The following is a 25,146-nucleotide window of genomic DNA, read 5'->3' as shown; positions in this document are numbered from 1 at the left end:
AAAGGATTAAAAAAATCAATATACATTTTCAGGAAATGTTTTTTGCCTTTTTTTTTTTTTTTTAATGGCAAAAACACAAAATATGCCATATTTTTCACCAAATATTTTTCAAACTGGAATATTTTCATTGAAGCCTTAAATGGATTAATAATTCCTAACATTGCTTTTGATACATTTTTAGGTTTTTGAATAATGTCAGTTTAGAAACGTTAGACTAAAGATCTTAGGGATCCAAAACGCCGGCAATTTTAAAAGTATCAAAAATTTGTCATATGTCAATATATATTTAAATAACATTTTTTTCCCCTTTTAAAAAAGTAAATAATATTTTTTGATGGCAAAAACAAAAAAATATTCCATATTTTTCATCAAACATTTAAAAAATATATATATTTTAATTGGACCCTTAAATAGATCAATAATACATAACAACATTGCTTTTGATACATTATAATTTTTTCAACAATGGCAGTTAAAAAAAAAATCAGACCCAAGGTCTTGGGGATCAAAACTCCCCCATTCATAAAATTATTTTTTTAATGGCAAAAACACAAAATATGCCATATTTTTCACCAAATGTTTTTCAAACTGGAATATTTTCATTGAAGCCTTAAATGGATAAATAATTCCTAACAACATTGCTTTTGATACAATATTATGTTTTGAACAATGTCAGTTAAGAACAAAATCAGACTAAAGGTCATGGGGATCCAAAACGCAGCCAATCGTAAAAGTATTAAAAATTTGCCATATATCAATATACAATTAAACTATTTTTTTTCGCCTTTAAAAAAAATAAATTAATAATAATAATATTTTTTATGGCAAAACACAAAATATGCCAGATTTTTCACCAAATATTTTTCAAAATGTATTATTTTAATTGGAGCCTTAAATAGATAAAAAAAATTATAACAACATTGCTTTTGATACTTTATTATTTTTTGAACAATGGCAGTTTAAAAAAAAAATCAGACTCAAGGTCTTGTGGATCAAAACTCCCACAACCATAAAAGTATTTAAAAAAATCTATATATATTTAAAAAAAAAGTTTTTTTGCCTTTTTTTGGGGATTTTTTTTTATTTTTTTTATTAGCAAAAAACACAAAACATGCCATATTTTTCACCAAATATTTTTCAAACTGGAATATTTTCATTGGAGCCTTAAATGGATAAATAATTCCTAAAAACATTGCTTTTGATACATTATTATGTTTTGAATAATGTCAGTTAAAAAAAATCAGACTAAAGATCTTCGGGATCCAAAATGCCGCCAATTTTTAAAGTATCAAAAATGTATCATATATATTGGATCAATGTAAATTTAAATAACTTTTTTTTTTCACCTTTAAAAAAAAAAAAAAAAATGTATGGCAAAAACACAAAATATGCTATATTTTTCACCAAATGTTTTTCAAAATGTAATGTTTTAATTGGAGCCTTAAATAGATAAATAATTCATAACAACTTATTTTTAGAACAATGGCAGTTTAAAAAACAAAATCAGACTCAAGGTCTTGTGGATCAAAACTCCCCCAATCATAAAAGTATTAAAAAATTAATATATAAAAGAATGTTTTTTCCCTTTTTTTTGGGAAAAAAATTAAATAAAATTTTAATGGCAAAAACACAAAATATGCCATATTTTTCACCAAATATTCAAAATGGAATATTTTAATTAGAGCCTTAATAGATAAATAATTTATAACAACATTGCTTTTGATACACTATTATTTTTTGAACAGTGGCAGTTTTAAAAAAAACTGACGAAAGTAAAGGTTTTGAAGATCCAAATCCCAATGGTAAAAGTATAACAAATTAGTCATATATCAATATATATATAAAAAAAAATGTTTTTTTGCCTTTTTGGGGGAATTTTTTTTGTATTTTTTTATGGCAAAAACACAAAATATGCCATATTTTACACCAAATATTTTTAAAAATTTTATATTTTAATTGTAGCCTTACATAGATAAATAATTCATAACAACGTTGCATTTGATACATAATTATTTTTTGAACAATGGCAGTTTAAAAAAAAAAATCAGACTAAAGATCCTGGGGATCCAAAAAACCCCGAATCATAAAAGTGTTAAATATCAATATACATTTTCAAAAAATGTTTTTTGCCTTTTTTGGGGATTTTTTTTTTTATTTTTTAATGGCAAAAACACAAAATATGTCATATCTTTCACCAAATATTTTTCGAAATGGAATATTTAATTGGAGCCTTAAAATAGATAAAAAATTCATAACAACATTGCTTTTGATACATTATTATTTTTTGAACAATGGCAGCTTAAAAAAAATCAGACCAAAGTTCTTGGGGATCCGAAACGCACCTGATCATAAAAGTACTAAAAATGAATGGTATATCAATATATTTTACTTTTACTTTCAACGCTTATATTTCTAGACCAACTTCCGATCAATCCATTGATAAAAACATTTTTTTAATGGAGTTAAAGTCACAGTCGGACATTAAACTTTTCTCCACAAAACTGAAGTGTGAGCACTAGAACTTGGTGCAGTAATGGACAAATGGGGCCAATTATTTTCAATGTATATTTATTTTTGTACTTGTCTTAAACCTTTTTGTATGTATTTTACACTTTTTTCAACTCTTCTTTAAAAGCCTAACCAAGGACAAGGGTTGCAAATCAACCTGTGGATTATGTACTTTGACATCAGTTACCTATGGGAAGCTAAGTTTTCTTGTACAGTCCCTGTCAAATAAATACATAAATAAAATAAAATAAATAAATATATTTTTGGGAGCAATAATAGTTATTTTTCTCAATATTGCAACATTTTCTGATTACATTACACCTGTTTGCTTTTTCATTCCAATTGTTATATTTGTCTTTATAATAGTGTTTTTAGGATGGGCCACCGGCCCGCACTTTGGACACCCCTGTCGTATTGCATCCTTACCGGTCACCGTGACGGTAAAGTTCCTCAAAACTTCTCGAGTTCCACGAAGAACGCACACATAAACCCCCGAATCCTCCTCCGTAACGTCTTTGATCTCTATGACGGCGCCATGGATGTGGGTGCGGGGTGTGGCCGCCAACCGGCTTCCTTCCTTGTACCAGACAACCGCCATGCCGGGGCGAGCGCTGGCATCGCAGCGAAGGTTCAGGACGTTGCCAAAGTCTACGAAGAGATTTTCCACCGTCTCCTTGCTGGGGTCCTCACGAACGTCTATTGGGGGCAAAAAAGTAGAAATGCTTGAAATCGTCATCCAGAGGCGACCAATCGAAGGCTACGTTCACACTGCAGGGTCGGAGTTTTTGGTCAAATCCCACCTTTTTATGTAGTCGTTCACATAAAAAAAAAAAAAAACCTGCCCTGTGTTTACGGAAGTTAACATGGCTACGATTCTCGTAGATCTCAGTCCTGGAGCAATTGTGGCTACTTCAAGTATTTTGCACAATCAAAGTTAATATCTTCTGGATGGAATTATTGCGCACGTTGCAAAATAGTTGTATTGGTAAAATGAGACAACGCTGATGTCTAACGTTGGATCCACGTTGCTGGTTGGGAAAATGAACAAAATGTCAATGGTCAAAGCAACGTCAGAGCCCGACATTGATTAAACGTTGTCAAAAAGCGTGTTGTTTCAACGTTATGTTTGTGTTGTAGAGTATTGGTTAGGGAAATTACCAAATTTCAATGGTCTTATCAACGTCAAAACCTGACATTAAATGAAAACCGTCAAAAAGCATGTTTCAAAATTCAACATTGTATTTGTGTTGTAGAATATTGTTTGGGGAAATGACCAAATTTCAATGGTCAAATCAACGCCAGAATCCGACATTGATTAAACCTTGTCAGAAAGCATGTTGTTCCAACGTTAGGTTTGTGTTGTAGAATATTAGTTGGGAAAATGACCAATTTTCAATGGTCAAATCAACGTCAGAGCCCGACATTAATTAAACGTTGTCAATAAGCATGTTGTTTCAACGTTAGATTTGTTTTGTTGAATATTGGTTGGGGAAATGACCAAAATGTCAATGGTCAAATCAACGTCAGAACCTGACATTGATTAAACGTTGTCAAAAAGCGTGTTGTTTCAACGTTATGTTTGTGTTGTAGAGTATTGGTTAGGGAAATTACCAAACTTCAATGGTCTTATCAACGTCAAAACCTGACATTAAATGAAAACCGTCAAAAAGCATGTTTCAAAATTCAACATTGTATTTGTGTTGTAGAATATTGGTTGGGGAAATGAACAAATTTCAATGGTCAAATCAACGCCAGAATCCGACATTGATTGAACATCATCAAAAAGCATGTTGTTTCAATGTTAGATTTGTGTTGTAGAATATTAGTTGGGAAAATGACCAATTTTCAATGGTCAAATCAACGTCAGAACCCGACATTGATTGAACATCATCAAAAAGCATGTTGTTTCAACGTTAGATTTGTTTTGTTGAATATTGGTTGGGGAAATGACCAAAATGTCAATGGTCAAATCAACGTCAGAACCTGACATTGATTAAACGTTGTCAAAAAGCATGTTGTTTCAACGTTATGTTTGTGTTGTAGAATATTGGTTAGGGAAATTACCAAATTTCAATGGTCTTATCAACGTCAAAACCTGACATTAAATGAAAACCGTCAAAAAGCATGTTTCAAAATTCAACATTGTATTTGTGTTGTAGAATATTGGTTGGGGAAATGACCAAATTTCAATGGTCAAATCAACGCCAGAATCCGACATTGATTAAACCTTGTCAGAAAGCATGTTGTTCCAACGTTAGGTTTGTGTTGTAGAATATTAGTTGGGAAAATGACCAATTTTCAATGGTCAAATCAACGTCAGAGCCCGACATTGATTAAACGTTGTCAAAAAGCATGTTGTTTCAACGTTAGATTTGTTTTGTTGAATATTGGTTGGGGAAATGACCAAAATGTCAATGGTCAAATCAACGTCAGAACCTGACATTGATTAAACGTTGTCAAAAAGCGTGTTGTTTCAACGTTATGTTTGTGTTGTAGAGTATTGGTTAGGGAAATTACCAAATTTCAATGGTCTTATCAACGTCAAAACCTGACATTAAATGAAAACCGTCAAAAAGCATGTTTCAAAATTCAACATTGTATTTGTGTTGTAGAATATTGGTTGGGGAAATGAACAAATTTCAATGGTCAAATCAACGCCAGAATCCGACATTGATTGAACATCATCAAAAAGCATGTTGTTTCAATGTTAGATTTGTGTTGTAGAATATTAGTTGGGAAAATGACCAATTTTCAATGGTCAAATCAACGTCAGAACCCGACATTGATTGAACATCATCAAAAAGCATGTTGTTTCAACGTTAGATTTGTTTTGTTGAATATTGGTTGGGGAAATGACCAAAATGTCAATGGTCAAATCAACGTCAGAACCTGACATTGATTAAACGTTGTCAAAAAGCATGTTGTTTCAACGTTATGTTTGTGTTGTAGAATATTGGTTAGGGAAATTACCAAATTTCAATGGTCTTATCAACGTCAAAACCTGACATTAAATGAAAACCGTCAAAAAGCATGTTTCAAAATTCAACATTGTATTTGTGTTGTAGAATATTGGTTGGGGAAATGACCAAATTTCAATGGTCAAATCAACGCCAGAATCCGACATTGATTAAACCTTGTCAGAAAGCATGTTGTTCCAACGTTAGGTTTGTGTTGTAGAATATTAGTTGGGAAAATGACCAATTTTCAATGGTCAAATCAACGTCAGAACCCGACATTGATTGAACATCATCAAAAAGCATGTTGTTTCAACGTTAGATTTGTTTTGTGGAATATTGGTTGGGGAAATGACCAAAATGTCAATGGTCAAATCAACGTCAGAACCTGACATTGATTAAACGTTGTCAAAAAGCATGTTGTTTCAACGTTATGTTTGTGTTGTAGAATATTGGTTAGGGAAATTACCAAACTTCAATGGTCTTATCAACGTCAAAACCTGACATTAAATGAAAACCGTCAAAAAGCATGTTTCAAAATTCAACATTGTATTTGTGTTGTAGAATATTGGTTGGGGAAATGACCAAATTTCAATGGTCAAATCAACGCCAGAATCCGACATTGATTAAACCTTGTCAGAAAGCATGTTGTTCCAACGTTAGGTTTGTGTTGTAGAATATTAGTTGGGAAAATGACCAATTTTCAATGGTCAAATCAACGTCAGAGCCCGACATTGATTAAACGTTGTCAAAAAGCATGTTGTTTCAACGTTAGATTTGTTTTGTTGAATATTGGTTGGGGAAATGACCAAAATGTCAATGGTCAAATCAACGTCAGAACCTGACATTGATTAAACGTTGTCAAAAAGCGTGTTGTTTCAACGTTATGTTTGTGTTGTAGAGTATTGGTTAGGGAAATTACCAAACTTCAATGGTCTTATCAACGTCAAAACCTGACATTAAATGAAAACCGTCAAAAAGCATGTTTCAAAATTCAACATTGTATTTGTGTTGTAGAATATTTGTTGGGGAAATGACCAAATTTCAATGGTCAAATCAATGTCAGAACCCGACATTGATTAAACGTCGTCAGAAAGCATGTTGTTCCAACATTGTATTTGTGTTGTAGAATATTGGTTGGGAAAATGACCAAAATTCAATGGTCAAATCAACGTCAGAACCCGACATTGATTAAAACATAGCCAAAAAGCATGTTGTTTCAACGTTAGATTTGGGTTATAGAATTTTGGTCAGGGAAATGACTAAATTTCAATGGTAAAATCAACGTCAGAGCCCGACATTGATTAAAACATTGCCAATAAGCATGTTGTTTCAACGGTAGGTTTGTGTTGTAGAATATTGGTTAGGGAAATTACCAAACTTCAATGGTCTTATCAACGTCAAAACCTGACAATAAATGAAAACCGTCAAAAAGCATGTTTCAAAATTCAACATTGTATTTGTGTTGTAGAATATTGGTTGGGGAAATGACCAAATTTCAATGGTCAAATCAACGCCAGAATCCAACATTGATTAAACCTTGTCAGAAAGCATGTTGTTTCAACGGTAGGTTTGTGTTGTGGAATATTTGTTAGGGAAATGACCAAACTTCAATGGTCTTATCAACGTCAGATCCTGACATTAAATGAAAACCGTCAAAAAGCATGTTGTTTCAAAATTCAACATTGTATTTATGTTGTACAATATTGGTTGGGGAAATTACCAAATTTCAATGGTCAAATCAACGTTGTCAGAAAGCATGTTGTTCCAACATTGTATTTGTGTTGTAGAATATTGGTTGGGGAAATGACCAAATTTATAATGGTCAAATCAACGTCAGAACCCGACATTGATTAAACGTCGTCAGAAAGCATGTTGTTCCAACATTGTATTTGTGTTGTAGAATATTGGTTGGGAAAATGACCAAAATTCAATGGTCAAATCAACGTCAGAACCCGACATTGATTAAAACATAGCCAAAAAGCATGTTGTTTCAACGTTAGGTTTGGGTTATAGAATATTGGTCAGGGAAATGACTAAATTTCAATGGTAAAATCAACGTCAGAGCCCGACATTGATTAAAACATTGTCAATAAGCATGTTGTTTCAACGGTAGGTTTGTGTTGTAGAGTATTGGTTAGGGAAATTACCAAACTTCAATGGTCTTATCAACGTCAAAACCTGACATTAAATGAAAACCGTCAAAAAGCATGTTTCAAAATTCAACATTGTATTTGTGTTGTAGAATATTGGTTGGGGAAATGACCAAATTTCAATGGTCAAATCAACGTAACAACCCGACATTGATTAAACCATTTCTAATGTTGTAAAAATGTGTAGAGTAAATGTTACATTTCAACATTTACGTCAACGAAGATTTGCTTCAGCCTGCGTAGTCATTTTGATTTGATTGATTGATACTTTTATTAGTAGATTGCACAGTTCAGTACATATTCCGTACAATTGACCACTAAATGGTAACACCCGAATAAGTTTTTCAACTTGTTTAAGTCGGGGTCCACGTTAATCAATTCATGATAGTAGGCTACTAAAGCTCTAATATAGACAGTTATGTCATGTGTTGCCTTCAATATAAGATTAATGTACGGCTTTTCATTTTTTGCGGCTCCAGACTGATCGTTTTTCTTGTATTTTTGGTCCAATTTTTCTACGTTTTGGCTTGCCGTACACCTGTGTTATAGTCTATGAGCCTCAACTATCTGCTAAGACCAACTGAACAGTTGCGATGGACTGAATGCCCTGAAATGACAGAAATGAATGAGGACACCCCTAGACCAAGTCGCTGTCCATCCAAGCCAGGAATGTCTTTCCTCGGATTGTGTTTGAACCTAAGAGAGCGGTCATCAGGGCACTTCTTCATCCAACATGCTAAATGCACCCCCCACTCCTTTATGTTTCACGTGAACAATGACATCCCCATGGAGACCAGCAGGACTGACCCTCCTCCGCACACACCCTCGCCTCCCCTGAGCTGTTTCATTTTGCCGTCCCTTTGATGGATGATTGTCAGACAAAGTGATCAAGCAGAGCCAACAAAACCCGAGGAGGACCTCGGGAGGTGGCGAGTTAATGAACATGTGACGGTGGACGGAGGAGAGGAGCTCACTTTCTGGCCCTCTTCTCAGGTTTCTAACGACAGTATCAGCTTACACTTAAGCTCATTGGCGACCATTGTGCTCGGCATTGGGAAAAAGGTTTGAAAGTAGACCTGAGGCAAGGATGGTTCCTGGAAGGACGTCCAGCCACGCCGACTGCATGGCTTGTACAGTTTTTCCGCCGTGCGTTCGCTCCGCCATGCAGATGTACTCGCCGCCATCCTCCTGACTGATGTTGGACAGATGCAGGGTGTTCACCTTCGAGGCGTTGGTCTGCAATGCCTGCGCACAACGTAGACGTTTAGCCAGTCGACTTGACAAAAGAGTAACGTTTTTTCCGGGACTTTAAGGCGCTACCGTTAGAGCTCTGAAGTGTGGACTTCCTCCGGGCTCTCCCAGCTCCGCCTTCAGCCACTGCACTTTGGTGGACGCCGGCCGGTGGACTTTACACAACAGCGTCGCCTGACTGTAAACCAGCGCCGTGACGTTTTCTGGGTAACCAGGCGCGATCAGAGGCTTGGAGGCTCGGAGATCTGCAAGGACAAACGGAGAGGAGAGTGGAGTTAACAAAAGCAGAACAATCCTGGCGTTACAGAGGCCAGACGGTGGCTGGGGCATGTGTAAGTTAGTAAACCTCACCGACAACTTAACGATAGCACAGGCTTTTAGCTCAGTAGCTTGCACAAAATTCTCTAGTGCCGTACAGTTTGAGTCCCAGGCGGAACAGAAGACCGAACCTGACGGGCTACAGTGGTGCAATGACCCGGATGAGACTGAAGTTTCCTGCGGTGTTTGTAACGAAAGCCAGACCCATGTGTACGTTGATAAACTTTACTCCCTGACAATTTCATGAACAGTATCATGTTGCTAGCACCGGCTTTTAGCTCAGTAGCTTGCACCATCTTCTCTCAAGCCGAACTTCTCAAGTTTTGAGTCCCAGGCAGAACAGAAGACCGAACCAGACAGGTTACAATGGTGCCGTGACCCGGATGAGAGTGAGGTTTACTGGGGTGTTTGTAACGGAGGCCAGACCCATGTGTACGTTTACCATGAATTGATTAACGTGGACCCCGACTTAAACAAGTTGAAAAACTTATTCGGGTCTTACCATTTAGTGGTTGATTGTACGGAATATGTACTGTACTGTGCAATCTACTAATAAAAGTCTCAATCAATCAATCAATCCAAAACATTGGTTAACCTTACTCCCTGACAATTTCATGAACAGTATCATGTTGCTAGCACTGGCTTTTAGCTCAGTAGCTTGCACAATCTTCTCTCAAGCCGAACATCTCAAGTTTTGAGTCCCAGGCGGAACAGAAGACCGAACCAGATGGGTTACAGTGGTGCCGTGACCAGGATGAGAGTGAAGTTTAGCGGGGTGTTTGTAACGGAGGCCAGACCCACGTGTACGTTTACCATGAATTGATTAACGTGGACCCCGACTTAAACATGTTGAAAAACTTATTCGGGTGTTACCATTTAGTGGTCAATTGTACGGAATATGTACTGTACTGTGCAATCTACTAATAAAAGTGTCAATCAATCAATCAATCCAAAACATTGGTTAACCTTACTCCCTGACAATTTCATGAACAGTATCATGTTGCTAGCACCGGCTTTTAGCTCAGTAGCTTGCACAATCTTCTCTCAAGCCGAACATCTCAAGTTTTGAGTCCTAGGCGGAACAGAAGACCGAACCAGATGGGTTACAGTGGTGCCGTGACCCGGATGAGAGTGAGGTTTACTGGGGTGTTTGTAACGGAGGCCAGACCCATGTGTACGTTTACAATGAATTGATTAACGTGGACCCCGACTTAAACAAGTTGAAAAACTTATTCGGGTTTACCATTTAGTGGTCAATTGTATGGAATATGTACTGAACTGTGCAATCTACTAATAAAAGTCTCAATCAATCAATCAAAAACGTTGGTTAACCTCCCTCCCTGACAATTTCATGAACAGTATCGTGTTTCTAGCATGGGCTTTTAGCTCGGGAGTAAGCACGCTCTTCTTCCTTCATGCCCAACATCTCAAGTTTGAGTTCCAGGCGGAACAGAAGACCGAACCAGACGGGTAACAGTGGTGCCGTGACCCGGATGAGAGTGAGGTTTACTGGGGTGTTTGTAACAGAGGCCAAACCTATGTGTACGTTTACCATGAATTGATTAACGTGGACCCCGACTTAAACATGTTGAAAAACTTATTCAGGTCTTACCATTTAGTGGTCAATTGTACGGAATATGTACTGAACTGTGCAATCTACTAATAAAAGTGTCAATCAATAAACCAATCAATCAATCAATCAAAAACGTTGGTTAACCTCACTCCCTGACAATTTCATGAACAGTATTGTGTTGCAAGCACAGGCTTTTAGCTCAGTAGCTTGCACAATTTTCTCTAAAGCCGAACATCTGAAGTTTTGAGTCCCAGGCGGAACAGAAGACCGAACCAGACGGGTAACAGTGGTGCCGTGACCCGGATGAGAGGGAGGTTTACTGGGGTGTTTGTAACGGAGGCCAGACCCATGTGTACGTTTACCATGAATTGATTAACGTAGACCTCGACTTAAACGAGTTGAAAAACGTATTCGGGTCTTACCATTTAGTGGTCAATTGTATGGAATATGTACTGTACTGTGCAATCTACTAATAAAAGTCTCAATCAATCAATCAATCCAAAACGTTTCTTAACCTCACTCCCTGACAATTTCATGAACAGTATCATGTAGCTAGCACAGGCTTTTAGCTCAGTAGCTTGCACAATCTTTTCTTAAGCCGAACATCTCAAGTTTTGAGTTCCAGGCGGAACAGAAGACTGAACCAGACGGTTTAAAGTGGTGCCGTGACCCGGATGAGAGTGAGGTTTACTGGGGTCTTTGTAACGGAGACCAGACCCATGTGTACGTTTACCATGAATTGATTAACGTGTACCCCGACTTAAACAAGTTCAAAAATGTATCCGGGTCATACCATTTAGTGGTCAATTGTACGGAAAATGTACTATACCGTGCAATCTACTAATAAAAGTCTCAATAAATCAATCAAAAACGTTGGTTAACCTCCCTCCCTGACAATTTCGTGAACAGTATCGTGTTTCTAGCACAGGCTTTTAGCTCGGGAGTAAGCACGCTCTTCTTCCTTCATGCCCAACATCTCAAGTTTGAGTTCCAGGCGGAACAGAAGACCGAACCAGACGGGTAACAGTGGTGCCGTGACCCGGATGAGAGTGAGGTTTACTGGGGTGTTTGTAACGGAGGCCAAACCCATGTGTACGTTTACCATGAATTGATTAACGTGGACCCCGACTTAAACAAGTTGAAAAACTTATTCGGGATTTACCATTTAGTGGTCAATTGTACGGAATATGTACTGTACTGTGCAATCTACTAATAAAAGTCTAAATCAATCAACCAATCAATCTTGTTGGTAAACCTCATTCCCTGACAATTTCATGAACAGTGTCGTGTTGCTAGCACAGGCTAAAATTTTAGCTCAGTAGCTTGCACAATCTTCTCTCAAGCCGAACATCTCAAGTTTTGAGTCCCAGGCGGAACACAAGACTGAACCAGACGGGTTACTGTGGTGCCGTGACCCGGATGAGAGGGAGGTTTAGTGGGGTGTTTGTAACAGAGCAGGGCCGTGTGTACGTTGGTAAACGTCACTCCCTGATCGGGTTCGATAGCCCGGGCTTTTAGCATGGTAGCTGGCATGCGCGTCTCTCATGCAGGACCGGAAAAAGGGACTTAACCACGCGGGTTACACTAACACATCCTGGAACATCGAACATCTTGTTCCTAGACCGTTTCAGGAAATGGCGATGAATGCCCAGATAACCTGGCGGCTATCATGTCACCGTGGGCCACAGTGGCCTCCATTCATTGGGTCGCTCGCCCATTCATGGGCTCGCCCACTCGCTCTACGAGCAGCATATGTTTGGGGACCTCCATTACCGCTCAGTCACTCAGAACCAGCAATTTTCCAGGGCAATTTTCGGTTTGATTGCTTCCTGCGAGCGCTTAGTGAAAAGGCAATCTGTTCCCCTGTCGGGAGTGAAGTGCTGCATTTTTCTTTCAGTAACTGCCCCAAAGTACACAAACCGTTCATACGCTCAGGAACGAACGCACAATTGCAACATTGAGTCTGGAGACGAGAGAGACAAAAAAAAACAAAAAAAAACGGGACCGCTTAGAAAACCTGTCTGCAGTCCGAGGACCGGTGCTAATGAACTTGCGAGCGGGACAGAGACGGACATGCCCCGCCGTTGAACTCGCGGCAGAGTGTGAATCGTCACCCCCCGAGGCGAGGGGGCAAACACAAACAAGCACAACACAAACAAGGCGCTTGTCTGGCCCGGTCAGAGCGGCACAAGCTGAAAGAACCAAATTGTGCATGAATTCAAATGTGGAGACCGCCGAGCGTCAGATCAATCTGCGTCAGGAGAGCGGCTTTGAAGTCGAGCTGCCCGCCCTCTCCGTGGTCTCGCTGAATGCGTTGACCACCAGCATGCCCCCCCCCCCCCCCCTTTCCAAATATGCCAGCACAGCATTGAAGAGTCTTTGGCAGGATAACGTCTCTTTTGATTAAGACATGAAATGATTTTAACTCCTTGCCAAAACGTTCCCCCGTGGACGTCGGCGGCCTCTCGGTCCGGCACAGACTAATGATCTACTAATAATAGGAGTGTAACGGTACACAAAAATGTTGGTTCGGTACGTACCTCGGTTTAGAGGTCACGGTTTGGTTCATTTTAGGTACAGAAAGAAAACAACAAAATATAAATATTTTGGTTATTTATTTACCAAATTTGTAAACAATGGCTTTATCCTTTTAACATTGGGAACACTATAATAACTCTGCCCACATTAATCAACATAAAACTGCTTCAAATTGTTGCTCAGATTAAATAAAATGACAAAAAATGTCTTCTACATATAAAAAGTGCAACATTAAACAGTTTCAAGTCAACTCATCATGTTTAATTTATCACAGCATTTGGGAAGCCTGCAGTTGACTTTTATTATGTATATGTTATATCTTTATCAACATGTGATAGCAGGGACGCTGCCATTCAAAGCGTTTCTGTCCGTAAAACACACACACACACATACACACATTCACACACACCCTGCAAAATGAGCTAACGTTAAATGATAAATGGGTTGTACTTGTATAGCGCTTTTCTACCTTCAAGGTACTCAAAGCGCTTTGACACTACTTCCACATTCACCCATTCACACACACATTCACACACTGATGGAGGGAGCTGCCATGCAAGGCGCCAACCAGCACCCATCAGGAGCAAGGGTGAAGTGTCTTGCTCAGGACACAACGGACGTGACGAGGTTGGTACTAGGTGGGGATTGAACCAGGGACCCTCGGGTTGCGCACAGCCAGTCTCCCACTGCGCCACGCCGTCCCAAAATGCTAAAAGCTAATTAACCTTCACCTCAAGCCTGAAACCCAATATCTAAGTTACATTTTTCAAACCAGTGTGGGTGGCACTGGGAGCAGGCGGGTAAAAGTGTCTTGCCCAAGGACACAACGGCAGTGACTAGGTTGGCAGAAGCGGAGATCGAACCTGGAACCCTCAAGTTGCTGGCACGGGCGCTCTACCAACCGAGCTATACCGCCCCAAGTTTTCAACGTTGTTTCAAAGTTTTGAGCCTGCTGGGATAATGCCTGCTTCGAAAAGCTGTTCATTGTAGCAAATCCTCGTTTTGATTAAAATTGTTTTATTATTTTTAGTTTTGTAGAATAAAGTGTTTTATAAATTGTTAATTATTTATTGAGTTTATTTAACTTTATTTACCAAGTGACAAATGGTTGAAGTAGGACAAAAAAAGTTTATAGTTTAAATAAGGATCAAAAAAATATGTATTATTAAATTCAGGCAAATGTCTATTTTTTTCTGCTAAAAACTAAAAAAAAAACCAAGTGAATTATATTTATATAGCGCTTTTCTCTAGTGACTCAAAACGCTTTACATAGTGATACCCAATATCTAAGTTACATTTAAACCAGTGTGGGTGGCACCGGGAGCAGGTGGGTAAAGTGTCTTGCCCAAGGACACAACGGCAGTGACTAGGATGGCGGAAGCGGGAATCGAACCTGCAACCCTCAAGTTGCTGGCACGGCCACTCTACCAACCGAGCTACACCCGCCCCCAAAGATTGTTTATCGTCCATTTTTCCTCGGATCTAAATTCGAGTAAATTCTAGTTCTGGTCTCAGTCGGCGGAGCAAAAAAAAAAAAAAGAAGCGGATGGTTCAAAGCGGACTAAAGATGTAAGAAGCATTCGCTTCTTTCTTGTGGTCCTGAGGGCGCGCCGCCGTCTCGGCAAGGGGGCGCGGCCATAGATGGAATGCGCCAGCGCCGAAGTAGAAAGTCCTGGTCTTCAGTGTGAGATCCATCTTCACTGGTCTGTGTCTTGTAAATAAGGCTGAGATGAGAGCTTCCTTCCACGGAACAAGCCTCTGCTGGTCTCACCTGGGGGCAGGTGTGTTTGTGTGTGTGTGTGTGTGTGGGGGGGGGGGGGGGGGGGGGGGGCATATTGTCTTTCATCAAGAGAAAAGAAAAAAAGTCCATCCTGACATATTTAATTATTCTTCACCTCTCTGGCGATGGAGAACTTGGAGCTTTATTTTACACCTTTGAGGCCTTGCTGCAGAAGCATCAATGAAGATGAAGACACGCCTCTTCCTCCTCTTCCTCTGCAGCTGGCACTTTTCCACTTCCCGGCCTCGGGCTTCTTGCGGCGCCAAAACACACTTTTTGCTTTCTTTGTGTGGCTCCCAGACTGAAAACGTGAAACATTTTATTCCGGCGTCTTTGTTGACGGGTGGCGCTGGTATTAAAGGCCCCGAGCTTTGGACTGACTTGAAAGTTCTCGCACGCGCGCTACAAAAAAAAAAAGTCCCCAGGGTGTTTCTGGCGTGACAGCCAGAGTTGACGTTTCAGAGGACGTCCACGAGCTCATTGAAAGTGTCTTTGCACGCACTCAACCTGTGCAAGTCCATGTTTTTTGCATCTCTCATCATCCTGAACAACTTGACAACATGATAACATGACAACATGACAACATGACAACATGACAACATGATAACATGACAACATCCATCCATCCATTTTCTACCACTTATTCCCTTTCGGGGTCGCGGGGGGCGCTGGCGCCTATCTCAGCTACAATCGGGCGGAAGGCGGCGTACACCCTGGACAAGTCGCCACCTCATCGCAGGGCCAACACAGATAGACAGACAATGACAACATGATAACATAAAACTATGTTACATGACATCATGAAACTATGCTACATGACAACATGATAACATGAAACTATGCTACATGACAACATGATAACATGACAACATGATAACATGATAACATGAAACTACGCTACATGACAACATGATAACATGATAACATGACAACATGACAACATGGTAACATGATACTACGCTACATGACAACATGACAACATGATAACATGACAACATGATAACATGACAACATGACAACATGATAACATGACAACATGACAAGAAGACAATATGATAACGTGATAACGTGACACATGTGACAACATGACAACATAACAACATGACAACATGACAACATGACAAGAAGACAATATGATAACGTGATAACGTGACACACGTGACAACATGACAACATGACAACATGAAATTACGCTACATGACAACATGACAATATGAGAACATGACAACATGATAACATGACATGAAACTACGCTACAGTATAACATGACAACAACATGACAACATGAAACTACGCTACATAACAACATGAAACTACGCGGCATGACAACAGGATAACATGGCAACATGACAACATGAAACTACGCTACATGATAACATGACAACATGAAACTAGGCTACATGACAACATGAAACTATGCTACATGATAACATGACAACATGAAACTAGGCTACATGATAGCATGACAACATGACATAACATGACAACATGACATGATAACATGACAACATGAAACTTCGCTACATAACATGACAACATGAAAATATGCTACATGATAACATGACAACATGATAACATGACAACATGAAACTACACTACATAATAACATGACAACATGAAACTACGCTACATGATAACATGACAACATGAAACTACGCTACATGATAACATGACAACATGAAACTACGCTACATGATAACATGACAAAAACATGAAACTACGCTACATGATAACATGACAACATGAAACTACGCTACATGATAACATGACAACATGAAACTACGCTACATGATAACATGACAACATGAAACTACGCTACATGATAACATGACAAAAACATGAAACTACGCTACATGATAACACGACAACATGAAACTACGCTACATGATAACATGACAACATGATACTACGCTATATGGTAACATGACAACATGACAAAAACATGAAACTACACTACATGATAACATGACAACAACATGAAACTACGCTACATGATAACATGACAACATGATACTACGCTATATGGTAACATGACAACATGACAACAACATGAAACTACGCTACATGATAACATGACAAAAACATGAAACTACACTACATGATAACATGACAACATGACAACATGAAACTACACTACATGATAACATGACAACAACATGAAACTATGCTACATGATAACATGACAACATGAAACTACGCTACATGATAACATGACAACATGAAACTACGCTACATGATAACATGACAACATGACACTACGCTACATAACATGAAACTACACTACATGATAACATGACAACTTGAAACTACGCTACATGATAACATGACAACATGAAACTACGCTACACGATAACATGACAGCAACATGAAACTACGCTACATGATAACATGAAACTACGCTACATGATAACATAACATGAAACTACGCTACATGATAACACGACAACATGAAACTACGCTACATGACAACATGAAACTACGCTACATGATAACATGAAACTACGCTACATGATAACATGACAACATGAAACTACGCTACATGACAACATGAAACTACGCTACATGACAACATGAAACTACACTGTAAACACAACGCCAGCGACAGATTGTGAGCGGTGTTCTGTGTTGACTATTAGCTTGTTAGCTTCCTTTGTCATGAGCAAACAATGAAATTAAAGAGTTGTGGTATTTGTTCTTTGTCAAATGAATTATATTTATATAGCGCTTTTCTCTAGCGACTCAAAGCGCTTTACATATTGAGACCCAACATCTAAGTTATATTTAAAGCAGTGTGGGTGGCACTGGGAGCAGGTGGCTAAAGTGTCTTGCCCGAGGACACAACGGCAGTGAGTAGGACAGCAGAAGCGGGGATAGAACCCGGAACCCTCAAGTTGCTGGCACGGCCGCTCTACCAAAAGAGCTATTATCGTAAACAAATATCAGTACATTGATAAATATTGCCATGTGATTGGAGGAAAAGAAACAGAAATAACGTGGAACGAGTCAACCAATCACAGCCCCGACGAGTCGCGTCGCCGCGGTTACGTTCTGTCGTCTACTTTTAGGAGGCGTCGGGGCAGGGGTCTCCACGTAATCCAGATTTCGTCACCAACCGTCGCAAATTAAGATTTTCTTGACTTGGACGCCAATATTTCAACTAGTGACTCGCTCTCTAGACCAGTGTTTTTCAACCTTTTTTGAGCCAAGCAGAGGTGGGTAGAGTAGCCAGAAATTGTACTCAAGTAAGAGTACTGATACTTTGGAGATTTATTACTCAAGTAAAAGTAAGGAGTAGTCACCCAAATATTTACTTGAGTAAAAGTAAAAAGTATGTTGTGAAAAAACTACTCAAGTACTTAGTAACTGATGAGTAACCTGTTCGTTTAATGATGACGGCAACAAGTAATGCACAAAAACATAAAAATAGCAATGAACAAATTCAGAGCCAGGAATATCTCTTAAGCAACTAAAACAATAATATATATTAAATAACATATATTTGGTTTTACACTGTATTGAAAAAAAATTAGCAAATGAATTTTACCTTTGCGACCACATTATACTATTGGCTAAGTTTTATATTCATAAATGTAAGTTTGTCAATACCCGACCTGTTTTTTGGGCCTTTAAAAAAGATTTAGAACTCTACATTAAAACACTCTACCTCTAACAAGCAAAAAGATGTGCAAACGATGATGCTGTGTTCCAAATGTAAGTTATTTACGGAGATTGAGTGAGCCTAAGGCTTTTCACTTTGTTTATTTTATTAAAACACATTTTTTTTGCATTCTATTTTACTTACTTTGAATTTACAACCCCCTGGTGCTGTTTTGTACGTTTTTTATACTATTTTGTACTATTTTTGTACTTACTTTATTATTTTCAACTGTTTGTAAATGTTGTAATTTATAAATAAAGGTTTTATTTAAAAAAAATGTGCAGTTAATCATGTGACCGCCTGGCTCTGTTTGATTGGTGAAACCGAGTCAAACGTCACCAGTGACTGCATTTGATTGGTGAAACGGAGTCAAACGTCACCAGTGACTGCATTTGATTGGTGAAACGCAGGCATGTGATATATCCTACTTTGAAGGTCGGTCTGACAAACCAAAACAAAGCGTGCATTAACAGATCGATAAAAATCAGTAGCGAGGAGCGAGCTGAATGTAGATAAATGGAGCGGAGTAACGGTAGCCTTTCTTCTCTATAAATATACTCAAATAAAAGTTAAAGTATGTTGCATTAAAACTACTCTTAGAAGTACTATTTATCCCAAAAGTTACTCAAGTAAATGTAACGGAGTAAATGTAGCGCGTTACTACCCACCTCTGGAGCCAAGGCACATTTTTTGCGTTGAAAAAATGCGGAGGCACATCACCAGCACAAATCATTAAAAAACAAAACTCAGTTTCTCTTTTTTTTGGTATTTTCCTGTCGCAGTTTCATGTCTCCCTTTGAGCGATATTTCTGCTTTGTTTTGTCAATCAAGACTATTTCACTCGTTTTTATCCGTCTCTGCGGGGACATCGTCGATTGTCATGTCATGTCCGGATGCACTTTGTGGACGCCGTCTTTGCTACCACTGTAAGTCTTTGCTGTCGTCCAGCGTTCCGTTTTTGTTTACTTTGCAGCCAGCTCAGTTTTAATCTCGTTCCGCATAGCTTTCCCTAAGCTTCGATGCTTTTTCTTAGGGGCACTCACCTTTTGTTTATTTTTGGTTTAAGCATTACACTGCAAAGAGTGAGTGTACAGATGAGTTTTAAGGTGAGACTTATCGTATTGTCATATTGTGTCTTCCTTTTGGGTGGAAGTTGAAAAAACGTGTTCAAGGATTGGTTTGTTTATGAAGCTTGATATAGTTTCTGTTATTTTAGGAGAGTTTATTGACAAGCATGACTTAGTTAATTTAATTATAGTACTTGGTAAAAGGTTTATTTTTAAGGCCAAAAATAGATATTCACTTAGTATTACTTTCTTTAAAACATTTATTCAGTATTTTTTAACTTCAGAAAGATACATGATTGACAACGATAATGATGCCAAAAAACATGAAAAAAGATGGGAAATCCTTAAAGGCTTATTATGAAAATGTAATAATGTTTATAGATATGCAACAACAGCAACATATATGCTATCTGTTGTTGTGTTCCCTTTTTTTGAGTGTACAAAATGAAGGTGTGTGTTGAATCTGACTTGGACATAATATGGACTATACACAAATACTTTTTATGAAAATGTAATTTTGTTTATAACTTATATGCAATCTGTTGTTTCCCTAATTTTTGTTGTTGCACATGGATGAGGGTGTGTGTTGCTGAGGCCCACTTTGACATTGTCTGGACTGGACCTGGTTTTAAAAACCTTTTAGACAAGTCTAATTCCATTAACAACCTGGTCTGATGAAGATAAGGTTATTTTTTTTAATTTTTTTTTAATAAAATAAAATGAGATTAAAAAAAAAGGAAAACCATGACATTTTTTTGGGATAAAAAAGAAAGTAAAATCATATAAAACAATTACATAAAAAATAGTAATTAATGATAGTGTTAGTGGACCGGCGACACACACAATCATGTGTGTTTCAGGGACTATGTCCCTTACAGACTGTGTTTTATATGTTGTGGGAACCAGCATTTTGATAGCAGAAAGAAACAACCCTTTTTTGTGTGAGTGGGTGTGGCTGGGTGTGAATGGGGGAGGGAGGGGTTTTCTTTGGGGGGTTGATGCACTGATGGAAAGTGTATTTTGTGTGTTTTTGTGTTGATTTAATAAAAAAAATAAAATAAAAAAAAAAGAGTGAGTGTTCAAAAACAAGAAAAAAAAAATACAAAAATGAGGGGTATTTTATTTGAACTAAGCAAAATTATCCGCCAATAGAACAACAAAATTTGGCTTGTCAAGACTTGCCAAAACTAGTAAAATTAGCTAACCTCAATGAACCCCAAAATACCTTCAAATAAGTATATTCTCACTAACAGGTGCACTTTTCTTGGTAGAAAAAAAAAGACCTTTTTGCTCGATATGTTGAAAAATATTCTTAAATGAAGTAAATGCTCATGCCATCATCTTGAAATAATGTTTTTTTTTTTCATGCTTGAAGTGAGAAATTGTTACTTTAAAAATGTAGTTTTACACTTGTGTTAATGACGCAGCTTTGCATCTGTAGATATTCTAGTTTCAAGCATGTTTTACTCAATATAGGTCATCAAATCTCAGCAACAAGCTGTAATATCTGACTGAGATAATTTAGGACCAAAACACTTAAAACGAGTAAAACACTAACAAAAAATCTGCGTAGTGAGAACAGTTATCTTATCAGACAGAAAATAAGCAAATATCACCCTTATTTGAGATATTTAATCTTACTTAGATTTCAGTTTTTGCAGTGCAGACACCTTTTTTACCTGCACCCTGCCCCCCGCTGCTTCCGACATCTACAAAAGCAATTAGCTACCGGCTGCCACCTACTGATATGGAAGAGTATTACACGGTTACTCTGCCGAGCTCTAGACAGCACCGACACTCAAAAACAACACATCATTTGCAGACTATAATTACTGGTTTGCCAAAAATATTTTTAGCCCATCCATCCATTTTCTACCGCTACAGGGGTTGCTGGAGCCTATCTCAGCTGCACATAGGTGAAATTAGATAATCTCCCAGGGCACATTAGACTGTATCTCACGGCACAGTGGTTGAAAAATGCTACACTAGGGGAAACTGGGGGAAGGGTGGCTGTGCCAGCAACCTGAGGGATCCTGGTTCAATCCCCACCTTCCACCACCCTAGCCAAATTCGTTGTGTCCTTGAGCAAGACACTTCACCCTTGCTCCTAATGGGTCCTGATGAGTGTGTGAATGTGGAAAATAGTGTCAAAGTGCTTTGTGAAGTGAATCATATTTATATAGCGCTTTTTCTCTAGTGACTCAAAGCGCTTTACATAGTGAAACCCAATATCTAAGTTACATTTAAACCAGTGTGGGTGGCACTGGGAGCAGGTAGGTAAAGGGTCTTGCCCAAGGACACAACGGCAGTGACTAGGATGGCGGAAGCGGGGATCGAACCTGCAACCCTCAAGTTGCTGGCACGGCCGCTCTACCAACCGAGCTATACCGCCGCTTTGAGATCTTTAAAAAAAAAAAAAAAGGTAGAAAAGCGCTATTCAAGTACAACCCAACTACCAACTTCATCTTCTGCCCGCAACTTTTCCCCTACCTTTCAGTCCGGCGCCTCCGCGGTGGGCGCCGCTCCACGCCGGGCCCGAGCAGCAGAGCAGCAGCAGACAGAGCGTGCAGACGTCGGACATCTTGTCCCTGACGATGAAGATGGAGATGTTCCTCTGCGGGGGGAAGACAAACAAAAAGGTTTATCAGCATCGCTCCCTGCAAGCGTCCTGCAACACGCCCCCCACCCCAACACCACCACCGGAGTCTCCGTCCCACGCGGTCCTGCCGGGGTCAGGGCCTCGGGGGAGAAAAACACTTGAAACTTGGCGTGGAGACGCGGGGAGGTGCACGGCCTCCCGTCCAGAACCTTGAATAAGTTCCTGTCCTATCAGTCAGGGGTTCATCAGTCCTTCTCTCTCTGAAGTGCAAATCCATGTTTTGTTTGTTTTTTTGTTTTTATCACAAAAGGACAACAACTTGGAAACGTCCTGCAGTGTCCCCTCAAGCCAATTAAGATGTCTTCTTCGTTTAAGCTCCTTAAGGCCCAAGCTGTTTGTTTACATGCTTTTTTTTTTATTTCTCTTTGCTATTTGGGCTTATTGGACCCTAATTTGAATAAAAATTAAGAATAATCTTTTGATATGATGTACTTGGTCCATAAGTACACAAACGTGTACTTTATGTTTAGTGACATGCTGATTCTTATTTTTACACTTTTTTCCCCCAAATTCCATTGTATGTTATACACTTCTGACACCAGATGGCAGTATAAGTGTCCACAGAAGTGGCCATAAGACCCCAATTCAGTAGAGTACACAATTTTGGAAATGAAAGCTAAAAGGTGCTGTCCACACATGTGGCCACTAAGTCTTTAGAAGAGGGGTCCCCAAACTACGGCCCGCGGGCCAGATCCGGCCCACCAGCGTTCGAGATCTGGCCCGCGGAAAGTCCCAAGTAAATTTTTTTTTTTCTACCGCTTGTTGCTAGTTACTCTCAGAATCTCCTAGCCGGTCAGGCAAATCACATTGTCTTATTATTATTTTAACCCAATGTGGCCCCCAGGTCAAAAAGTTTGGGGACCCCTGCTTTAGAGTTAAACCTTTTCCACTCAAGTTGCATTTTTTTTTTAAAATCTCATGAGAGCGTCCTCTGAAGTGCAGTGGTCCCCAACCTTTTTGTATCCGCGGACCGGTCAACGCTTAATAATTTGTCCCGCGGCCCGGGGGAGGGGGGGAGGTCCTTTTTTTTTCTTTCTTCTTTGTCATAAAAAAGGGACGTTTTTGTCATGAAGGGAGGGATATTTTTGTGGTTTTTGCACTAATTGTAAGTGTAGATTGTGTTTTTTATGTTGATTTAATTAAAAAATGTTACTTTTTTTTTTTTTTTTCAATAAAAAATTATTTTGCGGCCCGGCACCGGGCCACGGCCCGGTGGTTGGGGACCACTGCTGTAGTGGACAGATTTTTCACGTCTTGTGATCATGTTTTATTTTGTTATGTTCTGTTACTTCAAGACTCCATTAGATCCTGTTTTTTCACCCCCTTGTTTTGTCACCATGGCAACCCTATAGTTTTACCTGTCTCACGTGTTGGACTCACGCACCTGTTTCAATCATGTCATTATTATTTAAGCCTGGTTTTTCAGTTGGTCGTTCTGGCGTCATCACCCTGTTTATGACCACAAACATATTAAACTGTGGACAGAATTAACATTAAAGTAGAGTAGCGAAGTAGGCCTAAGTCAGGGGTCGGCAAATTGAAATGTTGAAAGAGCCATATTGGACCAACGGTACAAAAAAGTGATCTGTCTGGAGCTGCAAAACATTAACAGACTTAGATAAGCTCACCTTTGTTCATTCGCGCACAGTATAAAACGTTTGGTGGACAAAATGAGACAAAGAAGGAGTGGCATAAAACACGTTTTACTGACATTTACTGTCTACTTTCAAGTCTGTGTCTATAAATCGAGCAAAACATCAACAGTCTTTGGTTTTTTTTTTGCTGAAATTCTGTGCTTCTTGGAGTTACAATGAACACTTAGAATTATATATTTTTTTAAATCCTACAAAAATTTTAGGCCACTACAATGACTAATAAATCCCGGAGGGACTGACCGATACCAAACTGTTTTTATTTATGTGTTTTATTTTTAACTACAAACACATCCGTGATGTTTCAGTTCATTTAAATTTTTTTTCATGTTTTAAGGATGTTTACAGTAAAACGTCACACTTTTTTTTGATGTATTTATTATTATTTATTTATTTATTATTATCTATAATGTAGTATGATAGACATTTTTTTTAATCAGCCTCACTTTCATGATACTCTTTTAATAACTAAGTTCAATTAATTGCATTTGTTAAAAAAAATTAAAACATAAAAAAAATGCATAAAGACAGGAAAAAATAAGAAGTTAAAATTTAATTATTATTTAATTATTAGTCTTTCTCCCCCTGGGGAGGGCGCGGCGTGACCCCGGGGAACATGCTTTATCAGTATCATGCTTGAAACTCCGCTTTGAACAGCTGTGCACAGCAACATGTGTTCATTTTTTACCACTAATCATGACTGTCGTTTTGTTTATTTTTGTTTATAGGTTCAAATGTTTGATATATTGTGCTCCGAAACTAATGTTGCCGATCATTTTCAATTGGTTATTAATAATTGAGTTTAACTTCTCAGTATCAAATGGTCCAAGTTGATCGAAAAATGTTCGTGGTTTAAATAATGACTCATGTTTTTTTTCTATTTCAGGCAAATGTAATAGTTTTTTGTTACAGACTAAAAAAACAATGTGAACTTGAGTTTGCAATTCCCATAGAGAATGGTTTGAATCGCCTCAGAAATGTGGAATATGGAGAGGTTTTTATGTTGCTCATTCATTTTCAGCGGGGGGGGGGGGG

At 38.6% G+C, this 25,146-nt stretch overlaps 1 protein-coding gene across 1 annotated transcript in view; it reads right to left on the bottom strand.

Annotated features, from left to right (window-relative positions):
- The window catches only part of fgfr4 (fibroblast growth factor receptor 4), a 61,735-nt gene that overhangs the window by 24,532 nt on the left and 12,057 nt on the right, over window positions 1–25,146 (bottom strand). The window contains exons 2-5 of the mRNA XM_061899083.1: window positions 22,291–22,414; window positions 8,936–9,111; window positions 8,692–8,860; window positions 2,935–3,204 (exon numbers count right to left, since the gene is read on the bottom strand). Coding sequence (XP_061755067.1) covers window positions 2,935–3,204; window positions 8,692–8,860; window positions 8,936–9,111; window positions 22,291–22,381 — 706 coding nt within the window. The 5' untranslated portion in view covers window positions 22,382–22,414. The remainder of the gene's footprint in view (window positions 1–2,934; window positions 3,205–8,691; window positions 8,861–8,935; window positions 9,112–22,290; window positions 22,415–25,146) is intronic.

Source organism: Nerophis ophidion, linkage group LG04 (assembly GCF_033978795.1).
Source record: "Nerophis ophidion isolate RoL-2023_Sa linkage group LG04, RoL_Noph_v1.0, whole genome shotgun sequence".
NCBI classification, from domain to species: Eukaryota; Metazoa; Chordata; class Actinopteri; order Syngnathiformes; family Syngnathidae; genus Nerophis; species Nerophis ophidion.
The sequence above is the reverse complement of the archived record's forward strand: the minus strand, read 5'-3'. Positions and strand labels throughout refer to the sequence as shown.